The sequence below is a fragment of the Papio anubis genome, chromosome 12 (assembly GCF_008728515.1).
Source record: "Papio anubis isolate 15944 chromosome 12, Panubis1.0, whole genome shotgun sequence".
Classification (NCBI taxonomy): Eukaryota; Metazoa; Chordata; class Mammalia; order Primates; family Cercopithecidae; genus Papio; species Papio anubis.
Window position 1 is genome coordinate 45,937,546 of NC_044987.1, and position 22,311 is coordinate 45,959,856.

Below are 22,311 nucleotides of genomic sequence, written 5' to 3' on the forward strand. Positions count from 1 at the left end.
CCACAGATATAAGGATTTGCAATTAGAAAGCTTGAAGGGAAATTTTTGGAACTTTTGGGTCAACCTAAATTTACAGATAGGGAAGCAGCTTTGGAGACAAACATTTGCACTTCTGAAGTAATACTGTGATTTGGACTGTCAGGCATTGTGATATATTGGCATCACCACACCTCTGTTAATTATAAACTTAACTATTCTCAGTGCCTTGTTAATTGTTGAAATGAGACTTGACATTTGTTGTTCTTTCTTTTCTGTTACTCATTTATTCACTCATTCAGTAATTAATTACTTCCTAGTGCCAGACAGTTTTCTAGGTACTGAGTAAACAAAAATCCTGTTGTCACAGTTATGTTTTTGTGGAAAGAACATCCTGGTAGACTATCGTGAAAAATAAATGAGTTAGTATACATAAAACACAGCCCGTAAGATGGAGTCTGTAATTGTCATCCTTGCTTTATTTATTTATTTAGAGAATGGATCTGATTCTGTCATCCAGACTGGAGTTCAGTGGCTGGATCATTGCTCACTGTAACCTCAAAACACTTGGCCTCAAGTGATTCCCCCAACCTTGGGCTTCCAAAGTGCTAGGATTAAAGGCATGAGCCACTGTACCTGGCCATTGCCCCTGTTTTAAAGATGAGGAAACTGAAAGTACAGAGAGGAAAGTGACTTGCTCAGGATCACACAGCCAATGAGTGGCAGAGCAGTCTAGGCTGTCTAGGCCTGAAGGCATTATTCTTTCTTTCTGTTCTGCATGAAAAACCCTAGGCAGGAATGGTAAAAAGACTGAAAGAGCCAAAAAGACTGAAAAAGCCAAAATGACTGAAAGAGCCAAGGCAACATAGGTACCTGAATAGTGGGAAAACACCCATGAGGACTGCTAGAAATTTTAGGCAGCCCTTAAAAGGCCTTGGGCAACAATTTGAACCTGACTCATAAGTCAGTCAATCCTCTGCAACTGTTTTTTTTTTTGGTTTGTTTTTTGTTTTTTTTAAAGAATACAATGGGTAAAACAATGACCTTTGTAACATGTGAACCTGTATTTGAATCCTTTCCTCTCCATTTAATTTTGCAGAGTCACCTTCATTAGAAAGAAATTTTATCCCAAAGAGATTATCATGAGGCTTAAATAATATAGGTGCAAGCCCTTTGGGTTTTAAAAAAGCCTTTTCTGTCATTTCTGGGTATCTCCTGTCAATGATTTTAGTAATTGTTCACCTCTCTGGCTCTTTGTGAGAAGACAAATTGTAGGAAGAAGTCGTGGATGGCGTTAGGTAGAATGCTTAGTTCTAGTTCCACCACCTCCTTAGGTCTTTTTTCGTCTCCCAAGACTATATCATTTCTGTGTTCTCTTGAACCTGTAAGATTTATGAGTAATCTGTACAATATTTATAAAGTATGAAGTCTCTCCCATCGTGGCACAAAAGCAGTCATAGACAATGTATAAATGAATGGGCATGCTGTTCTCCAGTAAAACTATATTTATAGAAATAGGCAGCCTTCTCCAATTTTAGTTTGCTCACCCCTTTCCTATAGAACTCAGGTTTATCATATAAAATGTTACACATTATTCCTTTGAATAAATTGTTTACGTAATACTTTTTAAATTTGGACATTTTCTAGGACATTCTATTGTTTTTGTTTTTAACTTTTCTTATACTGCAGTGAATGTCTTCCTGTGTGTAGCATTTTGTTTGTGTATGTGTGACAGTTTCTATAAAGTAGCTCTTAAGAACTCTGGAAACATTATCAGGCGACTGCCTCAAACAGCAGAGGTAGGAGGGAGCATCGGCCTAACCCTACCTGGCCTGCCTTACCAACATGCAACCAAGGAGAAGAGAACAGGATCAAGAGCCAGTGCCAGAGAGAAATACATAATATGGAGTTTAGGCTGCTTGCCATAAAGTTACCATGTTAGACTGTTTTTGATCTACCAAAATAGAAGCTTTACATAAGTTAGTGTAAAATTAATTTTATTAACCTTTTTATACAACACACCGTCTCATATTGCAGCCCAACAATGTCCTTGGCCTTTGTTTCCATGGTCTTTGTCTTGAGTAGGATTTTAGTAGGGACGTGAGTAGTTGGGAACTGAACTCATGCTAGTGAAGTCATTCTTCACCAGAAGTAGACATTTGGGCTTCAGAATATCGTGAATGACCAGCCGGGCACAGTGGCTCACACCTGTAATCCTAGCACTTTGGGAGGCTGAAGGAAGCAGATCATCTGAGGTAAGGAGTTTGAGACCAGCCTGGCCAACATGGTAAAACCCCATCTCTACTAAAAATACAAATATTAGCCAGGCCTGGTAGCACACGCCTGTAGTCCCAGCTACTCGGGAGGCTGAGGCAGGAGAATTGCTTGAACCCAGGAGGTGGAGGTTGCAGTGAGCCAAGATCTCGCCAGTGCACTCCAGCCTGGGCAACAGAGTGAGACTGTGTCTCAAAAAAAGAGAATATCATGAATATCACCAAAGATAAAAGGAAGATGTGGATATGAGTAGCCCAGAGTAACTTTTCCTGTGCTATATAACATACTGAGTGGTGATTCCCAGGATTCAAGTCCAGATTTTCTGGATTCGAAAGCCATACATTTTTAACTCTTCCCCTAAGTATGATTTGAATTCAGAGAGTCAGATGCAATAAGGTAATTTTAACTTTTAGTGTAGTTTAGTCCACACATTTCTCTAAACTGGGTGTTGGCACACTATAAGCCTCTTTTTGTAAGTAAAGTTTTATTGGAACACAGCCTAGCTCATTCATTTATGTATTCCCTTTGCACCTTTTAGGTTGAGTAGTTGTGACTGAAGTCTTCTAGCCTGCAAGCCTAAAATGTTTACTGTCTAGTCCTTCAAAAAGAAATTTGCCAACCTCTGCCAACAAGCGAAATAATGGGTATCAGAGTAGAGCAGGAGTCCACAAACTACAACCTCTGGAGCCAAAACCACCCTACTGCCTGTTTTTGTAAATAAAAGTTTTATAGAAACATAGTAAGTCAGAGCCTGAAATTGTCTGTGCCCAAGTCTCTCCTCAGAAATTTAGCACAGCATTTTCCCTTTCTGTCTCCCACATGCTACACAGCCATTCTGGATCATGTGCCCCGCCTCCATGAGGAGATGTTCTAACATGAGGGTGACTAGGCTCTGGAGCCAAAGCATCTTAGTTCAAATCCTGGATCTGTTAAAAATAATAGTTATTTTTCAGTTCTAACACTGAAATAAGACAAAGGGCCATATGAGTGAAATGAAGTGTAAAGAATATATTTAACACTTAGGTTACTTTAGCTCCCTCATGATCAGAATATGCTAATAAATTGAGAGATTGACAGAAAAAAATGATTGTTTCACTGTGGCTCACACCTGTAATCCCAGCACTTTGGGAGGCCGAGGCTGGTGGATCACTTGTCTGGATTTCAAGACCAGTCTGGCCAGCATGGCTAAACCCTGTCTCTACTAAAAAAATACAAAAATTAGCCAGGCGTGGTGGCGCGTGCCTTTAATCCCAGCTTCTTGGGAAGTTGAGGCAAGAGAATCGCTTCAACCTGGGAGGTGCAAGTTGCAGTGAGCCAAGATCACGCCACTGCACTCCAGCCTGGGCGACACAGCAAGACTCCGCTGCTGGGGGGAAAAAAAAAAAAGTTCATCATTTGTTCTTGTAGTTTTCTGGTGTGGACCTTGTCTCAGTGGAAAAATGTAGTGTGATAGACTGAGGAGAGTTCTATTTCTGCCACTTAACAGCCCTGTTGCCTTGGTAAGAGCTCCTTATCTCTGAGCTGAACTCCTTTTGTCCTTGGTAAAATGTGGTTACTATCATCTGCATCCTCATAGCCTTCTTGTAAGGATAATGTGAAGTCACTTTTGAAAAATGCCTTGAATGTGCCAGATGCTGTGTTTTTGTTGTTGTTGTTCGTTTTTGTTTTTGTTGTTTTTGTTTTTCCTTGGCCTTCATTCCTGGAAGTGTTTTGTTATACACCTTTTGTTTGGTGGCCAAAAATGCTAACTACAGAAAAGTTTGTATCTCTTCTTTTTCTAGAATAATTCTTACAGTGTAACCTCTCAGGGTGAAGTTTTTGTTTTGATTGGCACAGGGTGAAAAGGGGCACATTTCCTGTGAATGAGAGCCATGGAAAATGGACCTGAAATTTGAAAACAGATTTTACTTGGTTTCCTTTTCCCTTATTTGTTTGCAGTATAAAGAAGAGGGCATCAAGGTGACCATTTACTGCAATGAGACAATGACTGGGTGGGTGCATGATGTGCTGGGCCGGAACTGGGCTTGTTTCACCGGAAAGAAGGTGGGAACTGCCTCTGAGAATGTGTATGTGAACACAGCACACCTTAAGAATTCTCAGGAAAAGTGAGTTGCTATAAGTGAGATATACGTTTAGTTTTGTTTTATAGTATGTGTGAATATGTGTGTACATTTTTGGAATTTTAATTTGATTACACAAAATGTCTTTGGCTTAGAAATATTTGCCATGCTATATAAAACCTTACTGAAAAAATAAATTAACCAATATAATTCAGAGTATTTTTTCAAAGTATTCCAAAAGTAATGGACCAATGATTTCTTTAAGTGAAATCATGTAATGGACCACAGAATTGCAAATTACTAATAAAGAAAAGCCATTTTACTTGTTGCCATGTAATAAGGGCATGTCGCATAATACATGTAGATATATATATTTATGCTGCAACAAGTATAGGTGATACTAACTGGGCAACTTTTAAACAAGACCATAAATAACTGGAATCAAAGTTCTTAGTATTTATGCAGCCTGTTGGTTTGCTAGGGCTGCCATAACAAAGTACCACAGACTGGGTGGCTTAAGGAAGGTTGTTTTCTCACAGTTTTGGAGGCTAGAAGTCCAAGATCGAGGTGTTGTCAGGTTTGGTTTCTTCCAAGGCCACACTCCTTGGCTTGCAGATGTCTGCCTGCTTACCGGGTCCCTAAACAGTCTTTTCTGACTGTCCTAATCTCCTCTTCTTATAAGGACATTGGTCATATTGGATTGGGAGCCACCCATATGACCTAATTTTGCTTTAATTACCTCTTTAAAACTCTGTCTCCAAATACAGTCATATGGCTGCAATACAGGGGGTTAGAATTTCAACATACAACTTTTGGGGGGACACAATTCAGACTATAACCTGCAGTTAATGTTTACTGTTAAATCTATAACTAACTGTGAACCACACAAACAGGAGATTTCAAATAAGACTTTATTAGTTGTAGAAGGAAGAGATGAAATGTTACCTTTTCTGTTTTATGTAGTTGTAAAAGCCACTAAAAATGTACATGTACAAATCTCATCCCAAGCCAGGCAACACTAGCAATGAATGACTGCAGCACAGAGGTAAGAGAGATGATTTAAAGGAGAATGAATTGTCTGCAAAAGTGCTGAACAAGATCTAGACTAATTCATCCCCTTCATTTTGAGTTTAGGTTTTAAATAGCTTTGTTTGGCTTGATCCTAGAGTTATGCATTTCCTTTTAACTTGTTTACTTTGCACCCTACCATTTAGGATATGCTATGTACTATTGTACTCTATTTGATATTCCAAACATTGTCTCATTTAATGAAGAAGCTCCTAACCAGAGTGCTCAGCACCTACATTGCCTCACCTGTGAAATGAGCATGTGGGACTGAATTGCCTTTGAGGTCTCTTTCAGCTCTTAATGATCTGTTATCCCATAGTAAGATACATTATTTTTAATCTCGTTGATCTTAAACACCAAAAATAATATTATTTAAGACGGAGGATGCTATTTTGTCATTACTTTAATGCACATATCAACACACGAGGTTTTGCTAGATGTTACGATAAAGCAAGGGAAACAGCAGGCTACTGCTCCTCAAATATCTACAGTCAATGAAGTATTGACTCTCATTGTGGGAAAATATCTTAAAAGTATTTTATTTACAATTTAAAATATATTCTTTTGCCTAAAGAAACAATGAAACAACAATAACTTGTTTTTGTTATTGTGTTAGTGTAGTCATACATATGATACAGTTTTATAATCTGCTTGATGAAGGTACCTCTCTGGTTTTTTCACACTTTGCAACAAGTGGGAAAGACAAAAACATTAAAACATTATCAACCTGGTTGCACGTTTTTCTGATTATTTTCAGTACTCTCAGGTTCTTAGACCATATCAAAATTCTCTCTCTACACACATGATTTATAACAGAAAGGAAAGTTTGCAGTATGCCTAAAATGTTACTCAGGTTAATTATATCTTGCTTTGCATAGTTGAATGTTTATAGAAGTCTCAGATAGTAAGTCACTCTGAAACCACAGACTCTTTTTTAATAATAATAATATGGTGAGTTCTGTAATTCATAGCATCTAGCACACAGGTATGATAAATGTTTGAATTAAGTGAATAATCAACTCCCTGAATTTTTCTGCTTTGTAAATATACTCTTTGTGTGTTATGTCTATTTACATAAGTATCCAAGCATTTCGCACAAGGTAAACCAATGTGGCTCAGATTTTAATGTTATTGTGAATCACCTGGGGATCTTGTTAAAAGAAGAAATGCAGATTCTGATTCAGGTGGTCTGCACTGAGCACCTAAAGTATGCATTTCTAACAAACTTCCAGGTGTTGCTGCTGATACTGGTTCAAGAACTAAATTCTGAGTAACAAGTATAAGCCAAACGTCCATAAAGTATAATTTATTTTTGCATCATATGGTTATAATGCTTGCATGTTGTATATATGTTGTATATATGTTGCATACAGGTTTTGCTGTTCTCTTTTTTCATATTAAAAAGGTTATAAAGGTACACTGTAGAAACTAGGGGATAGGGGAAAGCTGGGCATCTCATGCCACCACTCAGCGGTAACCATGTTTGACATTTTTAAAAATGCATTTATAGTGTGTGCGCGCGTGTATGTGTGTGTGTGTGAGTGTGTGTGCGCATACATATGTATGTATATATTATGCATACACATTAATATGCATATATACATATATTACTGTCCAAAAGTTGATAAATTGATTATGATTATGTATAAACTTTGGCTTCTTCTTATATTTAATATAGTTGTGAGCACTCTTCCATATCATTAAATAACTTTCTAGACATTTTTAATGAATATATTATATAGAAAATGAAATATTAATCGGTTCCTTATCCTAGAATATTTATTTCAGTTATTTACAATCTATTAGTAGTTTAAAAGTACTTCATGGAAAATCCTTATACATGCATCTTAGTTAACTTGAACTTTTATTTTTAGAGAAGACATGCCAGGCTCTTCTAGGCTATTGATACATATTGCCAATTACCTTCCTGAAAGATTGTACCACTTTCCACTTAAGCACAGAGTGTGATGCCTGTTTTAATTACTCTATTTACATCAGTAAAGACTGTATCTGAAATGATCTCATTTTGGGGGACAGGTATTCTAATAGGCTCTACAAATATGACCACAACTTTGTGAAAGCTATCAATGCCATTCAGAAGTCTTGGACTGCAACTACATACATGGAATATGAGACTCTTACCCTGGGAGATATGATTAAGAGGAGTGGTGGCCACAGTCGAAAAATCCCAAGGTAATAAAGCACACATTTTATCATTAATAAAAATATGAATGCTGAATACCATCCTCCCTCCTAACCAGTCCTGCTGGTGTTGCTCGCCATTTTATTGGTCGTCCCAGTTGTAACTTTTTATGTGATCTGTTAACAATCTTTCTCTCCTATTGATACATGTTCTGTCACTTTCCAAGTCCTATTTATGAGTTTTTCTTTCACATGTCTGTTGTTTCCATTGCCCCCTTTCCATTTTCTACACTCTGGCATGGAGCTTTGTCCTGTTTCCCCCATGCTGTGGATTAGCCTCCTGCCTGTAACCGCCTGAGGGGTTCTTCCTGCTTGCCGCATAAGGAAAGACCATGGCAATGTAGTAGGGAAAGAGCTTGAGAGATACTAGGCTGGCTACGCCACGTGGGGGATGGAGTTCATATTCAAATTATCTTGTCCAAAGCTCATAGGTAGGAGATGGAATTGAGTGAAGTAGGAAATATTAAAGCAGATATTATAGTCTGGCTGCCTGATTTTCACTAGCGGTTTTGTATATAAATTAGTTCTGTTCTAAGAATCCAGTGACATAATAGAAACTCTCAAAGATTCTTAGCTTGTGATATAGGGAGTCTGTGAAACTGCTGAAATTACAGACAACATTTATTGTTTATGAGCATTTCTGAATCTAGAGCTTTCACTAGATTTGTAAAGAATGTGGGCCAAAAGATTAAGAGCCAATCATGTGTCTTTTACTCAAAATGTTTGTAATTCTCACCTTTTTATCCCCCAAACTCCTTTTTCTCTCTCTCCATTTTCACAGTGTTACTGGAAAGGGGTCCTGATCCAGACCCCAAGAAAGGGCTGTTGGATCTTGTGTAGGAAAGAATTTAGGGCGAGTCCTCAGTGCAAAGTGAAAGCAAGTTTATTAAGAAAGTAAAGGAATAAAAGAATGGCTACTCCATAGACAGAGCAGCCCTGAGGGTAGCTGGTTGTCCATTTTTATGGTTATTTCTTGATTATATGCTAAGCAAGGGATGGATTATTCATGCCTCCCCTTTTTAGACCATATAGGATAACTTCCTGACATTGTCATGGCATTCTTTTTTTTTTTTTTTTTCAGAGTCTTACTGTGTTGCCCAGGCTGAAGTGCAGTGGAGCAGTCTCGGCTCACTGCAACCTCCGCCTCCTGGGTTTAAATCATTCTCTTGCCTCAGCCTCCCAAGTAGCTGGGATCACAGGCGTGATCAACCAATGTTTGTATTTTTAGTTGAGACAGAGTTTCGCCACGTTGACCAGGCTGATCTCAAACTCCTGACCTCAGGAGTTCCTCACTCCACCCACCTCGGCCTCCCAAAGTGCTGAGATTACAGATGCGAGCCACCGCGCCTGGTCTGTCATGGCATTCTTAAACTGTCTAGCACTGGTGGGAGTGTAGCAGTGAGGAAGACCAGAGGTCACTCTCATCGCCCTCTTGGTGTTGGTGGGTTTTAGCTGGCTTCTTTACTGCAACCTGTTCTATCAGCAAGGTCTTTATGACCTATATCTTGTGCTGACCTCCTATCTCATTCTATGACTTAGAATACCTTAACTGTCTGGAAATGCAGCCCAGTAGGTATCAGCCTCATCTTACCCAGCTCCTATTCAGGATGGAGTTGCTCTGGTTCAAACACCTTTGACAACAACATTAAGCCTCAGTTTTCACATTGTTTTTGTTTTGTTTGTGTGTGCAATGATGGGCAAATCTCCACCTTATGGGATGGTAGAAAAAAGGAACTTAATATTGAAATGACTGTTTTGTGCCAGATAATTGCTTTAAACTGTATCAGCATCTTATTTAGTCCTGTTGATGACATGGATGTTATCTTCATAACAGCTGCCATTTTATTAAGGACTTACCAGAAAAAGGCAGTATTCTGAGCACTTGTTACCCATCATTACATTGAATTTTCATAACAACCCTTTGAGGTAAGCATGATTATAACCACTTAAATAGAAGTTAACTGTAGTTTCGTATTGTTAGGTTCCTTGCCAAATGTTACACAGATAGTAAGTGATAAAATCATATGCCCTGAAATTACATTGCACTGCCAAACTTAAATTTCTTTTTTATCCTTTATATTCTTAGGTTGAAACAAGGCAACTAGTTAACACATACTGGATTTTGTCCACAGTTCCTGGCTCATAACTCCCATAGGCCTTGTTACTTTCTTTTAATGTGGGGGCACATTAGGCCTCAGAAAACAGAATCTCTCTCTCTCTCTCTTCTTCCGCCCTTCTCTCACCTGCCCAGGGCAGCACTCTAATCTTCCCCTGCCTTTCTGATCTTGGGTCATAGGACTTTCATTTCCAAAGATGTCCTGTGTCATACCCTAAAGGAAAGAACACTGCAGAGAGAGGCTAAGAAGAATCTGAACAGACAGGTCTGGCTGTGTTTACATCATACCCTTTTTGTCCAATCACATCTCTACAGGGTTGTCAATTGTGCCTATTCAGTGTAGTCTCCATATAAGGCTCACAAAGACAGGGTGCAGAGAGTTTCCAGATAACTGAACACGTGGAAATTCCTGGAGGGTGCTGTGCTCAGGGAGGGCATGGAAGCTGTGTGCCCCTTCCCTCATACCTTGCCCTACTCATTTCTTCATCTGTTTCATTTGTAGTATCTTTTATAATAAACCAATAAACATTAGTTAGTATTTCTCTGCATTCTGTGAGCCACTCTAGCAAAGTAATTGAACCCAAGAAGGGTGGCATAGCATCCCCACATTATAGCTGGTTGGTCAGAAGCACAGGTAAACAACCTAGGGCTTTCAATTGGCATTGGAAGTAGGGGGCTGTTTTGTGGGACGGAGCCCTCAACCTGTGAGATCTGATGCCATCTCCAGGTACACAGTGTCAAAACTGGATTGGGGGACGCCCAGCTAGTAGCCACTGTGAAAATGGTTGCTTGCTTGATGTGTGGGGAGAAACCCACATGCATTTGATCACAGAATTCTTTTGAGTTGATAGTTGATAGTGTTCAGTGAGAGATTAAAAAAAAAAAACTGAGTTTCTTCTTCAACATACTCTCTCAATGTGAAACCACAGAAACTATTTCTATTCAAAGATGGAAATAGTTTGCATCTTAGTTTTTATTTATATATCTTAGAAGAAATGTCCAAGCTTTGTTTTTTCTCTCACCCCATATATAAAGTTACCTATGAGGCATAGATTTTTATGATCCTTGATTATTTAGACTTTGTCCAGGTTGTATGTTTTATAGCATTACTGTAACTTCTTTCTATTTGTTATAGTAATTTTTGTATGCATTATTTCTCTTAACATTGTCTTCCATATTGTTAATGACCATCTCATATTTATCTCTGTATCATGTATATCTTCAACCAATGTGACTGGTTTAGGAGAAAAAAAATTAGTGAACAATTAACTAGCATTTCTCTAGTCTATACAATTGTCAGGGTTACAGTTGCTATTCTTGAAGAAATCATTGTTGTTTTTCTCTTTGTTTCATCTCAGTTCCATTTTGTCATGTATTCTTAACCTGTGTTATATATAAGAGAAGTTGTGAGACAGGACCACTTGTGGAGAGATGCAGAGGGCATGAAGTAGCCCAGAAAGCATCTTTGCCATTGACTAAATTTTAGCCTAGTAAAAAACATCTGGTAACCACTGAAAAACTAGAACAGTGTGATATGACAATGCCCAGTTGAATAAGAAATTCAAGTAGTTTGTAGTAACAAAAAATAATTGTTACCACATTGTGACTGTAGTGCCCTCACAAAAAATTTGAAGGAGCAGAGAGAGAGAGGAAGTGAGTTTTCGCTGGGGGCTGGTGAGGGGAGGCTACTTTATGAGCAGTTTTTAAAATTAGAAGTTAGGGAAAAACTCTTAGGGGAGTTTTAAGTGGTGAGTAACAGGTGCTTGACGTTACAGGAGCAGCAGCATAAAGATGTAGAACAGAGAGGCCATTTGGCAGTCTTCGGGAAACTCCGAGAAGTCGAATGTGTCTAACGCTGTGGTGTGTCTCTCTCTCTCTCTCTCTCTCTCTCTGTCTCTGTATGTGTGAAATCGCTAATATAGAGAAGCTGTTAGAACAATTTTCTCACTTCCCAAAAATGTGTGTTCATTCATGGGCCTAGGCAACTGTCCTTTGTGTGTCTTACAGCCCAACACTATCATATAAGGTGTGGTTCTATAATGAAACAGTTTTATCTGTTGCTTACGGAGCTAGTCAGCCTATGTTATGCTTATATTACTGGTTGAGGGTGTCCAGGTTCTTGGCGTTTTGAACAAAGAATTGGACAAAATGTACAAATGAAGCAAGGAAAGAATGAAGCAACAAAAGCAGAGATTTGTTGAAAATGAAAGCACACTCCACAGGATGGGAGTGGGCCTAAGTAAATGACTCAAGGCCCTCGTTACAGAATTTTCTGGGGTTTCAATACCCTCTAGAGGTTTTCCATTGGTTACCCGGTATATGCCCTATGTAAGTGAGAGGGTGGAGTATACTTACAAAGTCATTTACTAGGTATGGGCCCTGTGTTAATGGAGAGGATGTTACTCCTGGGGGTTGTGGCCTGTGTAAATGCAGAGGATGAAGTGAAGTTACAAAGCGGTTCACATTCCTGCCACTGCTGAAGTGTTGCCATTTTATTTAGTTCTAGGAAGTCAGCATGAATTGGCCTTATGTTCCCTGCCTCCAGACCCTATTCTCCTGCCTCACATAGACCTTGTTTTTCCTTTGCCAACTTCACTTCTTTTACAGCCACCCCACTACCAATGTGTCTGTCTCCTAAGTCAAACATCAGTGATTCCTCTGTTTTTTCTAAACCCTTCTTATGTCTTCTACTTCTCATCTCTTTCTTGGTCAAAAATCTTTCAAAAGTGAGTAAGAATGCAGCTATTCAGGCAAACTAAAAATAACATCATAGTGATACACAAAACCAGTGTGATTTCACAAGGGAAAATTATCAATACTAGATACTGAAAAAGAAACAGTGAATGAAAGCCATTTACACAACTCTGTTGTATAATTGACACATTGAATCACTCACAGAACAAGTGCTCTTTGGGTCTGAATCTAGATCCTAGCTAGTCTGGTAGCTGAAATCATAGAATTGTAATAGAGTTTAGAAAATCATCCTCAAATGAAAGATTATATGTTGATATCAAATGTGTATTTCCTTTCTAGGCCCAAACCTGCCCCACTTACTGCTGAAATACAGCAAAAGATTTTGCATTTGCCAACATCTTGGGACTGGAGAAATGTTCACGGTATCAATTTTGTCAGTCCTGTTCGAAACCAAGGTAAAAAAGAATTCTAAATTTTTTATTAATTTGTTCTGAACTATTAATTGAACATTTGCTCTGTGATGGATTTTGGGGATACCTAGATGGAATAGGCATGATCCCCTTATTACAGAAATAGAAAATAGATGGCCTATGAATTATTCTTTCCTTTTATATCCATAGCAGACTTTGGTTAAAAATTTTCTTTTCAACTGAGCTTAGCATTTCCTCAGTGCTTTTCTCAATATATTTTCCAGGTAGCTAGTGACAATCAGAGTGATATGTAAGACAAACTCATTTGCCCTCCTAGTAGGAAAGATTCTAGTAGAAGCAAAGAATTGTATGCCATTCTGCAAGTGGTTTGTTGGAATCTTTGTTTGCTATCTGTCCCTCTATTCCCCCACCCCCATTAATTTAGTCATTAATTACTACATGAACCCATAAAATAAATCCTTAAATTATTCTCCTGGTAGACTTTTTGAGCTGTGTAAGGACCTTTCACTTTACATTAAAATATGACATGTGATGGTAAGTATTAACCCAGCTTCCTGAGTGATGGCGTGAGGGCAGAGCTCAGGTTCATGAAAATATTCCTATCATTGAATTTTACCAGTTATTTTCAGAAATTTGATAACATTTGATTTCATAACATGTCCTCTAACTGCACTTGATAGCAAATTATCTTTTTATCCTGAGTTGTAGCCCACAATGACTTGGAGAATCTATGCAATACTCAAGTGTATTACTTCTAAGCTCATTTTGAAGATAATACTACCCATGACTGATTTGTTACTATAAAATAGGTTTAGTATTTGCTATCTGGAAACATTCTGATTAGTATCTCCTGGGAGGATTATAAATTTATAGTACCCAAAGATAAACTGTTGTTTCCCTTTCGTAAAATTCTAGTGATAATCAGTCTCTGCCATGTCTTATTTTCATCACTTGCCCTTCAAGCTCCCATCTCACTGAATTCTTGCAGTGTTCTGAATGTTGAGAGTCCTAAGTAGGTCTTGTAACAGCCAGTGAGCAACATTTCTCTTCTTCATCAGACACCAAGGGTCTCATCTCTTTGCTTTTCTACCAGTTATTCTGGGCTCTTCAGCTCTAAAGAAAGTATAGGTCCTGAAATCTTTCCCTACCTTCTCAGTTTCCTGGGAAGGCTTCCTTGGAAAGTGGGATTGGAAATAAGATAAATTTGAACATAATTGAGAAATGAATGCAAAGTGAAATTGAAGGGTCCATGTTAAGAGATTGCAAGTTACGCTATCACCAACTAGATTTTTTATGTCTATTTGAGAGGATTAATTAATAGTGCATATCATGTGTTGACTTGATCATTGAGGTCCTGGCACATGGTTAGCATTGCTATAATGTGAGCTACTGATATTATAGTGTTGCTTCTGGTGTTGTTACCGGAACATCTAAAATGTGTTAGGATTTTTTTTAATGGCAGAGAAAATAAGGACTAATATGACATAGTCCTTGTTCTGGTGATTTACAGTTTAGCAAGACATACAAGCAAAACATTAAAATATGATAACTACTTTAATAAAGCATTTTTTAAATTCACTGGCAACATAAGAGACGGTAGAAAAGTTTAGCAAACCCTTCCCAAAAGATATGATTGACAAGTTATATGAGATAATAATTCAGGTAAAGGAAATTTGACTTTCTAAAGCCAAATTATTTGACATTGGTTTTCATATACCTTGGTAAAAGCTATTATTTTCTCCAATGTTCTTTATTCTCTGACTGTTATAAATAAGATTTGTACAGAGAAATGGCAATTTCAAAACAGAGGGCTTTGATGGATTAATTGCTTTTGAATTGATCCCTCATCTACAGTATCTTGTCAGGTACTTGAGAAAATAATGTACTTAGAGGTTCCTCTTTTGACTTTCTTTTGGTATTCTATACTGTAAGTTGGGGAAAAAAGTATTTTCTCTTCCTGCTAATTGGGCTACTTGAAAATTCCCACCAACTTTGCCAATACCAGTGTTCTGTATAACCCAGATTTCAGAATTAGCTGCAATTAAGGGAATTCACAGCTTTTCTCTAGTCAGAGAGCAAATTGAAATTAAAGAAAAAAGAAACAGTGGGAGGACAAATGAGGTCTTACCTTTACACTTGGAAACAGATTTAAGAACAAGCCTTATAGCTAGATTTATTAATACTTTGAGGTATGAGAGGGAAGAGAAGCTTAGAAATAGGGCAGAATGGGCTTTCTTTGTTCTTCTCCCAGCTATACTGTTTTTATTTATTTTTATATTTTTAAGAGAGAAGGGAAGTGTCTCTCCTGGGTCACATTAACTAGGAAATACAGTGTTTTCATAATGTATGAAATCTAGTCCATTTAAGTCTTGTTTCAAAATGCTGTTTATACTATTTGAGCAGGAAGGCAGAGACCTTAAACTGCTCCACCCAATTCATTTTACACAAAAGATTAAAAAAAAAAAACAGTGTCAAAAGGTCAAGCGCACAGTGTTGCACAACCAATGAGAGGCAAAATAAGAGAAGAGGGGAGAAAAAAAAAAAAAGAATCCTGACTCCTGACTCCTAGTGCAGCATGTTCTTCACTGGTGGAAGGTACTGCTGAATATAGTTATACCATATGAAAATAACACTATCTATTTGAGATTGTAGAAATTTGATTACTGCAGAGCTCTGGCTGGGCTAGAATCACTTCTTATTCTTTATTGCATTGCAGTATTCTTAAGAGATAAATGGTTCTTTTAGAATCAGATCGGCCTTGGCTGTGGAAATGAGGCATTAATTCCCTTGGTAGCTGACACATTCTTACAAGTCAGGGGCCTGATGAAGGTTATCTTTTTCCCTTGTTCCTGTGATTACTCTGTAAATAGAACACATTCGGAGCCCTTGAATGCACTTGTGGCCTGTCCCTCCCACAGTGATCGATGGTTAGATAATGCAAATTTAATGACCAGTACTGAGAGAGATTATTTCCATGGCTGCTATGGGCCGAGAAAGCTGGACGGTCAGAAAGGGACCCTTTCCAGACTCTCCTGGGATGTGTTATTTCTTTGACATTGGTTTCCTTTCATGAGGTGCCAAGGTGTATTTGTCAGTTGTCCAGTATTGCACAACTAATGAGGGGCAAAACAAGAAAGCAGGAAAAAAAAACAAAAAAAAACAAGAATCCTCACTCCTAGTTCAGTGTGTTCTTCACTGTTGGAAGGTACTGCTGTACATAGTTATATGTTCAGTGTGCAATGTACAATGTTGACATTCTATCATTTGAAGGATGGGTCCTATAGATAGTATCATCTGCATGGTTTTGAAAACAAAAGATATAAGCTAATTTTGCTCTGTCTAGTGACTACGACACAGGGAGAGAAAATCTGAACATTGGTTAAAGTAGACATGGACCCATAAATTGAAAAGGACACTAATCCTGCCTTAGGAGACAGTAAGGCACTTGTCCCTGCTATCTATTAGCTGTGTGTCCTTGGACAGCTCATTGCTTCTTTCTGAGCCACCTTTACATGTTATCAAGTGAGCAGATTGTACACTAGATGAATTCACAGGGCCTTCTTCCAAGTGCTTTTCTAATCTTCGTAATTTAGATAATCTCTCAGTAGGAAAATAGTGTATAATATGGTCAATCTGAGATTTTTAGGGGGAGAATTTTAGGGAACATCAGAAATGGCAGTAGTTAAAAGGAAACAGGGCTCAGACTGACTTCTGTCTATAACTTCACGTGGTAGAAGGGATGAGAGTTCTCTCTGGAGCTTTTTGTATTAGGTCACTAATCCCAAAGGCCCCACCTCCTAAGACCATCACTTTGGGGATTGGGGTTTTAACATGATTTTGGAGGGACATAAACCTTCATCTCATTGCATTAGAGTTATTTGAAAGCTCAGCTCACATATATTCCTCCACAGTTTTCTCCCAACCTGATGGCTTTTAATGTTGCAGACATAAATCCTTTCATCATTATCAAGAATATTGCCAAAAGCTTCTCAGAAATTATGAGGGGATTTTTTAGTTTCTAAAATATTCTCAAAGAAAATCCCATGTACTAATGTTTGCCTTTTGATGAAAAAGGATGAAATCTTAATGATTGCCTTCATAAGCTCAACAATGCTTGTTAGTTGAGTCTTCTTATTGTGCTGATTCTTATAAATAACAACATTCAGTATAAACATTAATGTATGTGATTCACTAAGGTTTCTGTATGATTTTCTGTGAGGCTTTAGATGGCTCCTGGATTATGTATCTTTTTTCCATCTCCAGCATCCTGTGGCAGCTGCTACTCATTTGCTTCTGTGGGTATGCTCGAAGCAAGAATCCGTATACTAACCAACAATTCTCAGACCCCAATCCTGAGTCCTCAGGAGGTCGTGTCTTGCAGCCAGTATGCTCAAGGTAAGTGTTGCATTTCAGACACCATTTATGAGCTATTTACCTGTGTGGAGCTGGCTGTTGTTGGCAAAGGCAAAAGGATGGTCCAGTAGAGAGCACAGTGTCTATAGTCAGAAAACCTGGGTGCAAGTCTGGTCCTGTAACTTATTAATGGATGGTTTCTCATGGAATTCACTGTACCAGCCACCAAAATGTCAATAGTTACTATATATTGAGTGAGCTCTGCCTCTTACATATATTGCCTAACAATGCTCAAAACTCTGAGAAGTAGTAAGTATAATCCCTATTTATGGACGGGGAACAGGAACAAAGGAATTTTTCTAATAATTTGAAGGTCTCACAGCTTTTAGCATTGGAGTTTCACTTCTAATTATCGTCTCTAAAACCCAACTTTTTTAAAAACCGTGCTAACACTGGTTTCTCTCTGGGAGAATTTTAAAATTCTGTACTTAGGGCTGGGTGTAGTGGCTCATGCCTATAACCCCAGCACTTTGGGAGACTGAGATGGGTGAATCTCTTGAGTCCTGGAGTTTGAGACCAGCCTGGGCAACATGGCAAAACCCCATCTGTATTAAAAATACAAAAAATTAGCTGGGCTTGGTGGTGTGCGCTTGAGAATCACTTGAGCCCGGGAGGTCAAGGCTGCAGTGAGCTGATATCATGCCACTGCACTCCAGCCTGGGCAATTGGAGTGAGGCCCTGTTATGGGGGGAAAAAAAAAAAAAAAAAAAAAAAAATCTGTACTTAGGCTTTCAGATCAGGCTGTATGTGACGTATGTCAAAAACACAGCTATAATTGATTGAGGGAGAAACATTACCATTTTAAAGATTTATGCTGTCAAGCCCAGATTTGGCCACTAGGAATTTCCCAGCTCACCATTGAAACTGCTGATGAGTGATTATTTGCCAGTGAGCCTTTCATTCTTTCTAAAATACGTAATACTAGTTGTGACTTGTTGGCTATAGGGGCTATAGTATATAAGACAGTCTTTATCCTCATGAAGCTTACAGTTAGGTGAGAGATAGAGATTAAATAATTATAACCGTGTGAAGAACAGTGAAGAAAAAGTACAGAGTTATGGATATATATAATAGGGTCAGGACTACAGGAGGAAGGTAGGAAAGACATTTCAGCCAGAGGTTGTCAGGGAAAAGACTTGCTTGAAAAAGAGCCGAGGTGTGGGGTCTGGCTGCTTAGCAATGACCATAATATATAACTTTTGCTATTTTTACATGAAGTAACTAATTTAACCCTATGAGGAAAGTACTACTATCATCTAGATTTTACAGGTAAGTAAGCAGAGATACAGAAAAGTTATACTCTTCACACAGCTTTGGCTTTAAACCTATGTAGGCTTCAGAGCCTCCCCACTTAACCACTTTGCCATTGCTACACCCATGTTAGGTGCTAAGTAGATATCTGTTAAGTAGAAGGGGGATGAAAGGATAGTTAGCTAGCTGGAAAATGGATGGATGAATGAAGTGACACTTAAGCTAAGAACAACTTTCGGGGTAACATGCAAAGAATAATGGAGCAAAAAAGAAAAAAATAGAAAATGGGATAATCCTTTTTCTACTAAGGAGTAACCATGTGTGTTGTTCATCTTCAGGCTGTGAAGGCGGCTTCCCATACCTCATTGCAGGAAAGTACGCCCAGGATTTTGGGCTGGTGGAAGAAGCTTGCTTCCCTTACACAGGCACTGATTCTCCATGCAAAATGAAGGAAGACTGCTTTCGTTATTATTCCTCTGAGTACCACTATGTGGGAGGTTTCTATGGAGGCTGCAATGAAGCCCTGATGAAGCTTGAGTTGGTCTATCATGGGCCCTTGTCAGTTGCTTTTGAAGTCTATGATGACTTCCTCCACTACCAAAATGGAATCTACCACCACACTGGTCTAAGAGACCCTTTCAACCCCTTTGAGCTGACTAATCACGCTGTTCTGCTTGTGGGCTATGGCACTGACTCAGCCTCTGGGATGGATTACTGGATTGTTAAAAACAGCTGGGGCACCAGCTGGGGTGAAGATGGCTACTTCCGGATCCGCAGAGGAACGGATGAGTGTGCAATTGAGAGCATAGCAGTGGCAGCCACACCAATTCCTAAATTGTAGGGTATGTCTCCCAGTATTTCATAATGATCTGCATCAGTTGTAAAAGGGAATTGATATATTCACAGACTGGAGACTTTCAGCAGCAATTTCAGAAGCTTACAAATAGATTCCTATGAAGATTTTTGTCTTTAGAATTAAAACTGCCCTCAATCTTAATATACCTTTCAATCACCCACTGGCCACTTTTTTCTAAGTATTCAGTTAAGTGGGAATATTCTGGAAGAGGGTCAGCTATGAAGTAATAGAGTTTGTTTAATCATTTGTAATTCAAACAGATGCTATATTTTTTTAAAATCAATGTGAAAACATAGACTTATTTTTTAATTGTACCAATCACAAGAAAATAATGTCAATAATTATCAAAACTTTCAAAATAAATGCTCATATTTTTAAAATAAAGTTTAAAAAAATAACTGCATTATAGAGTTTATGTTTACTTCAGTGAATTTTTATCATTGACTCAGTAAGATTCACTTATGTTACCTATGTAAGCATTTAAGAAGAAAAAACGTTTGAAGATATTTCAATTAAAAACAAAAGTATGGGGGCCGGGAGCGGTGACTCAAGCCTGTAATCCCAGCACTTTGGGAGGCGGCTTGGTGGATCCAGGTCAGGAGGTCGAGACCATCCTGGCTAACGGTGAAACCCTGTCTCTACTAAAATACAAAAAACTAGCGAGAGGCCGGTGGTGAAGCCTGTAGTCCCTTCTTTCGGGGAGAGGCTGAGCAGAAGCGGTGTGAACCCGGAGGCAGAGCTGCAGTGAGCTGAGATGCGGCCACTGCACTCCCCTACCTGGGCCACAGGCTGAGAGACTCCGTCTCAAAACAAAACAAAAACAAAAACAAAGTATGAACCTTTATGACAGGGGATATACTCAGATAATGCCTAGTGAATCCTAAGATTATCCTTGGATATTTGATGAGTCAGAGACCTCAGAGAAAAAAAATAAGAGTTTTGAAAAAATCTGGATATTGGTGAAATTATTCTATGGTGTGTATCTTATATTTGGGAGTATTGGCTAGTTTTCAGTAGGTGAGCAATAATAGCTTAATGAGTGAAATACTAGCAGCTTAGATTTAAATAGATTTTTGGAATCTCCCAGAGATATTTCATAGTGGATATGAAACCTCTATGCTAAGTAACATATGCCTTCTCTTAGAAATTATGTGACAGGAGAATAAGGCAGTCAGAGCTCTGAAACATGAACATGGACCACAGCCTTATCGAGCTGGAAAGGACCATAAAGATCATGTAATTTAACCTCTTTGCACAGAGACTCAACTTACAGGGCAAGTGATGTATCTAAGGTCACATAGCTGGCAAGTGATGGAGTCATGCTTAAAACCTAAATCTTCGAAACCGAGTTCTCCTTGAGCACCTTCAAGCACTGAATCTCAGCATTTCCCACCAGAGTATCTGCAATCACCAGGGATACTAGCTGCATACTTGGAAATTTCACCTTAACATTCTGAGTTTCAGAGTTTTGTGCGAAACTTTCCTACGTATTTTCTGCACTAAAATTCACTACAATGATGTTTTTACCCTCCTTGAACTCCAGTAGGGCTCCAGGAGTATGCACCATTTAAAGTTTGGCTTCCTGGACCTCCTGGCATGCTGCCACATACCTTTGATCTTTTCACCACATGGTGGCACAGAAACAGCACTGGAAGGCACAGCCAGGGTCGGAATCATTGGAAGGCTTCCAAGGAGATGAGATACACTTTCTTTTTATTGTTACTGATTGAATGTAATTTCCATCCTATTTTGTGCCCAGCCTCACTGCTATGTGAACATATAAACAGATTTTTAAATCAAGCATAAATATTTTTTTTTCACTAAAATTCATGAAGTTCATCTGTCAGTTTAACAAACACAATTCTATTTAACATGTAAGCATGAATTTATTCTCTAGTTTTCCAGTTGGACAGCAGTCGGCTGACACATAGGAACAACTCAACATGTTGTAGAGTGCCTGTGATTTTGCGCTATGTTATGAGGGCCCTGACTGGCTCTTAAGTAAATAAATTCATTGCTGGCATCATTCATTAAATACTTTAGGAAATATTAAATGGCTAAATATTGGTGTGAACCTAACTGTCATGGAAGTCAGATCATACAACATGTTTACTTGAGGACAAGCAATGATTTGAAGAGACCCTAAGTTTTCAGAGATTATGAGAGGGATTGCCCAGAATAAGAACTTAAGATAGACTACATTTCAACTTGGATTTATCTTCTGTCGAAGTCTGCTTTTCCTGTTTCTCTACGACAGAAAGATCGTTTATATCATCCATGTTGCAGATTTCATCAAATACAGTGACTAAATGGAACATTAGGGTTTCACAAACCATGCAATTAGACTGTTAAGCTGTACAAAAAGCAGTTGGTGTCAGTATCTAGAACTTTTTATATCGATGCTTAATAGAACACATACTCAGAGTCTTTTAACAAATGGAGCTCTAGAAAAAAAAAAGAGATGGGAACTCTGGCTAACCTCCCCAAAGACATTCCCAGAAAATCTACAAGGATTATCTACATGGATGATGCCACAGGTCACAAAGAAGAAAAATAATATTTAGCCAGGCAGTCTGACACAAGTATAATATTGATTCTGGAGCCATAGTGCCTGGATAAGTGTTCTGGCTGTGTATCTTATTAGCCATGAAACCTTAGGCAGTTTCCTTATCCTACCTGCTCTTTTCTTCTTTCTTTCCTTCCTTTCTTCCTTCTTCCTTTCCTTCCTTCCTGCTTCCTTTCCTTTCCCTTCCTTCCTTCTCCTTCCTTCCTTCCTTCTTTTTTTTCTTTTCTTTTCTGTAAAAATAGAGAAAATCGCATCGATATCTCTCACTGAATTTTTGACTTTTTTTTTTTTTTGATTCATGCTCACTGCAGCCTCAACCTCTTGGGCTCAAGCCATCCTCCCACCTCAGCCTCCCATGTCCCTGGGACTACAGGTGCATGCCACCATACCTGGCTAATGAAGTT

The 22,311-nt window shown here is 38.6% G+C and overlaps 1 protein-coding gene across 2 annotated transcripts in view; it reads left to right on the top strand.

The window, feature by feature from the left end:
- The window catches only part of CTSC (cathepsin C), a 40,554-nt gene extending 20,810 nt beyond the window's left edge, over nucleotides 1-19,744 (top strand). For both annotated transcript variants that reach the window (XM_003910521.4, XM_021926406.2), the window contains 5 exons: nucleotides 4,189-4,355; nucleotides 7,416-7,571; nucleotides 12,730-12,845; nucleotides 17,085-17,216; nucleotides 18,824-19,744. In XM_003910521.4, coding sequence (XP_003910570.2) covers nucleotides 4,189-4,355; nucleotides 7,416-7,571; nucleotides 12,730-12,845; nucleotides 17,085-17,216; nucleotides 18,824-19,326 — 1,074 coding nt within the window. In that variant the 3' untranslated portion in view covers nucleotides 19,327-19,744. The remainder of the gene's footprint in view (nucleotides 1-4,188; nucleotides 4,356-7,415; nucleotides 7,572-12,729; nucleotides 12,846-17,084; nucleotides 17,217-18,823) is intronic.
- Nucleotides 19,745-22,311: the final 2,567 nt, after the last annotated feature.